The sequence below is a fragment of the Triticum aestivum genome, chromosome 6D (genome assembly GCF_018294505.1).
Source record: "Triticum aestivum cultivar Chinese Spring chromosome 6D, IWGSC CS RefSeq v2.1, whole genome shotgun sequence".
NCBI classification, from domain to species: Eukaryota; Viridiplantae; Streptophyta; class Magnoliopsida; order Poales; family Poaceae; genus Triticum; species Triticum aestivum.
The window spans coordinates 38,577,467-38,581,718 of NC_057811.1; the positions used below are offsets into that span (position 1 = coordinate 38,577,467).

The 4,252-nt window shown below is 46.9% G+C and overlaps 1 protein-coding gene across 1 annotated transcript; it reads right to left on the minus strand.

Annotated features, from left to right (window-relative positions):
- Window positions 1–1,973: 1,973 nt before the first annotated feature.
- Window positions 1,974–2,618, minus strand: LOC123140963 (uncharacterized). Its single transcript, XM_044560220.1, has one exon. It carries the CDS (start codon window positions 2,460–2,462, stop codon window positions 2,193–2,195), a length of 270 nt encoding a protein of 89 aa, XP_044416155.1. The 5' UTR covers window positions 2,463–2,618; the 3' UTR covers window positions 1,974–2,192.
- Window positions 2,619–4,252: the final 1,634 nt, after the last annotated feature.

A 4,252-nucleotide genomic window follows, 5' to 3' on the forward strand; every position in this document is an offset into this window, starting at 1 on the left:
TGTGTACAAAGGTCAACCACATTGCGCTCCATCCACCCCTTCTCGGCACCCACGGATCCGGCCCCGAAGGGTGGCATTGTGGTGCACACGACATCGACTACAACCAACAACCACCCCAGACACTGATACGTCCATTTTGCATCACTATTTTTTTATTATAATTTATCCTATTTCAATGATATATTGCATATTATGGTGCAACTCTAATGCCTTTTCTCTCTTAAAATGCAAGATATACAAAGAGCGGGAGACTGTCGGCAGCTGAAATTCTGGACCTAAAGTAGCAACAGAACAGAAAGCAATTTTCCGGAGTTCGAAACGAAGCATGAATTTTTAGATAATTATTTTAAAATATATGATGGGTATTGGAGTAAAGAAATACCAGAGAGGGCCCACGAGTTATCAACATGGATAGGTGGTGCGGCCTACTCCCCTAGCCACGCCCCCTGCCCGTGTGGGACCTGGTGGATCACCTTCCGATGTGCCCTTTGGCCATAAAATCTCATTCACCCTAGAGAAAATCACATCAAAGTTTCGGGACCATCTTGATCTTCTCTACAGAGTTTTGATGCACGCTATCTCTCTTTTTCGCAACCATTGCATGCATAAAATAGCTTAACTTCTGAGCTATTGTGATCGTAGACTTTCGAGTAAGAAGATACGGAACGGCTCTCACTTTTCCAATTCTACCTGATAGGCATCATAAACAATCCACTTCTGGAGACATCCTATCCACGGCTTAAGCATGTGATACACACATATCTGCTGACTTTGCCTTTTGCTAGCTGCAATGGCCTAATATTCTAATGTCAGCGTGCGATGCAATGCCCATGAAATGTCAAGGAAGTAGGCAGCAAATTATTTGTCAGCATGGTGTGCAGACCAGGCTGTGTCAGCATGCTTGTACTCCATCAGTGTGTCAAATCTGAACAACAAGCGTTGGCCGCTGCATGCCAAATCGACGGGCACACGTACGCTTCATTGCTTCGTCGTGCCTGATATGTCCAAATGCCATGTCACCTGAAGAGGAATAATTCCTTGCTGCTAACGACATGTGGCACAAGAGGCAGACGTGTTCAACTTATTTTATTTTACGGTCTACCCAAGGTCATGCATGACGATGGGTTGGAAATAGAAAACGTGCGAGATTACTCTTTTAGTAACCAAGTATGTTTAACTTGGAAGAATATCATATTCATGCTTGCATAACCGGGGATGTGGATGCACTAGAACCGTCCTATTCTTGTGATCTTGAGCTGTCAAATTCATCTGACCTGTAACTCTAGGTCTCTAGCAATATCTGTTTAGCCTTTTGTTTTTTGTGGGGAGCAATATGTCATTCCTTCATTAGTTGATATGCCAATTTACCAGACGACAAGTCTGATTTTTAGCCTTGATATTGACATTACAAGTAAACATACTTCATAGACACCCCGCCTTGATATTGATTTTTTTTTGAAACAATATATTGATATATGCAATCATACTTCTTAGCTGATATGCCAATTTCTGACAAGGACACAATTAATGGTGCATCATCGTCTTTGTTTAAGTTCTTGCCGTCTACTGTAGCTGCTAATATTCATGTCCTTGTCATCATGATTAAATACCACCTCTCTTGCGGGGTATGATCAAATATCACTCGATTCACGCCAATCGAGAGCAAGGCAAGTTGTTAGAAAGGTCTAGTTTTTTTCTTTTGCGGGAGAGAAAAAAATGCAGGTTTTAATAATAATCATCCTCATCATCAACAAGAGAGTGAGAAGGCATAGTGTCATCCCCCAATGCAATAGTGTTGTAACAGAGAATCAACTTGATCTCCTTTAGTGGCTGAAGTCAGCTCAATGCAGTCGGGCAGTTTATGCATGGGACCTTGTTTGAACTGAAATGCTTAGCCCAAACGAAGGAGGAACCAAACAGCCACATGTCTGTACTGATAGCCAAACATCTCATAGTGCAGACAGGTAAAAACGGAAGTCAACCCAACTAATGAAGGATTATCCTTGACTTAATTTCTGTCAACTTGTTTTGACCAATTAACAAAAGAACTTGCTTTACACACTCCTCCAAGAGAAGCTGATCGAAAGAACAAACTTACACACACGCACGCTCCTAGCTAGAAGAAAGCTGCGGCCAGTTCTACCAGCTGCGGCTTACAATTTCGTGGCATGGCAAATACAGTAGCAATATAATCAAGAGGAAGTGGGCGCCGCCGCCGCTTTGGGTTTGGGGTGCACCTTCTTCTTCATGAGGCCAAAGAAGCCTCCCCTGCTGCTCGCACCACCACCACCAGCAGCCTTCTTCTCTCCAGCGGCGCCGGCAGCCTCCTTGTCCTTGCCGCTCTTTGCGCTGCCGGGCGCCGCTGCCGCAGCTTCCACTTGGTCCATGCGCTTCATCTTCTCCTTGTAGGCGTTCTTGAGCACGTAGGCCTCCACGAAGTCTCCTCCCATCATGGACGCCATTTCTTATCAGCTCCTCCTCTCCTCAACTCTTCTTGAGCTGCTGCTGCTGCTGCTTCTTCTTCTTCCTTGCTTAAGTAAGCTACCAGGAGCCTAGCTAGGATGGATGATGCTTCCAAATTGCTTTGGGACTTTGTGTGAGATGGTTGAGTTGAGGCGCGTGCCCGGTCGTTTATATAGATAGATAGGCCCTGGTGGATGGACGCGCGGCGGGAAGATTAGACTAGACTTGGCAGGCAAGCTGAAGCGCGGAAAAGTTAAACCAAAAGAAGGATCGAGGCAACTTGGCGAGCACGGGAAAAGTCATGTCACGCGTGACGTACAAGACCAAGCGGCAAGCAAGCGATCGAGCACGCACCGTAGGATTTTGTCGCCGCGAGGAAACGCGCAGGAAGAAGCAGAGTGGGAGAGTGGTACGTGTTTGTCGTCCTCTTATTGACCGTGGATCTCATGAGTCGTGTGGTCAGGCGTTGCCGCGCGACGCAAGGCACGACCACGAACGTCCCCACTTCCTTCCTGCGACGTCGAGTTTAAGGCGAGCTGCTGGGTGCGACCGTTTGATTGTATGCATTCACTCATCAACCTGCATAGCACTAACTTTAAAGCATCTCTAAACCTGTCTCCTCGGAGAACACTTAAATCAGACTACCCACAGTAAAAGTAACATAGATAGTAACATCACACATATCTAGATAAAATAGATGATGTGACAAGCAATAAATAAACAAAAAAAGAAATTTAATTACATAGCTAATTACTATTAGTATGAGTAACATCACACATATCAAGGCAAGATGTGTTTATAGTCTAATAAATAAAGTGTTGCATGTTACCACACATATGTTACTCCCTACTGTAAAGATAGTAACATAGACTAGTAACATACACATGAAAAGCGGATTAGGAGCACTCAGCGACTCACCCCACCGAAATCACGTCCGCTCCCTCCGGTCTCTAGGGATCCGTTCAACTTTGGAGGAAATGGTTGTTGCCTGTTAATACGCGTCCCAGGCGTACAAGGCAACAGTATGTACTGTGATTCGGCATTTAATATGTATCTGCAAAGGAAACATTAGGCCGTCAAGCAAGGACAGGCTCGGAGACTTGGAGGATGCCAGCCATGCACAAGCCAAGCTCCAGGACGCCGGCCACGACGAGCATGAAGCCGTCAAGCGCAGACAGGCTCGGGAGGACGCCGGCCATGCGCAAGCCAAGGTCCAGGACGCCGGGCACGCACAAGCCCAGGTCAAGGATGCCGCCCGCGCGCAAGCTCAAGTCCAGGACGCCGGCCACGACGGGCATGAAGCCCACGACATCGACCAGGGTGAGCAGTGTACATGACACTGTTGCCTAGGTAGAGCATGGCCATACCGAGTTTGACGGCGACGGGGCCGGATAACCAGGACGCAGACAACGTATGCTAGGAGACGGTGCCGGTTGTGACTTTTATTTTTGGCCGCTTGTGGCTTTTCTTTGTTTAGTAAAACCTTTGTTTCTTATTGAGACTTCTTGTTGGAATCTTCGAGATACTTTTTTTTAATAAATGGCTGTGTGCATCAAGAGATGTAGAGGCCGGGGGTACGCCTCCTTTTCGAAAAAAAGGAGAAGGTGCCGGTGGCGATGTTGTTGCTGGCCGCGGGAACGCAGAACATGGAGTCAGCGCCAAGGCAGACGCGATGCCGAGAACACGACAATCACAACAACAACAATAGCTACCATGCAAATTCTCCACAGACGTTGTCACTGGCCTTGGGGACGCATGACTTGATGTCGGCGGCCATGGCGGACGTGCT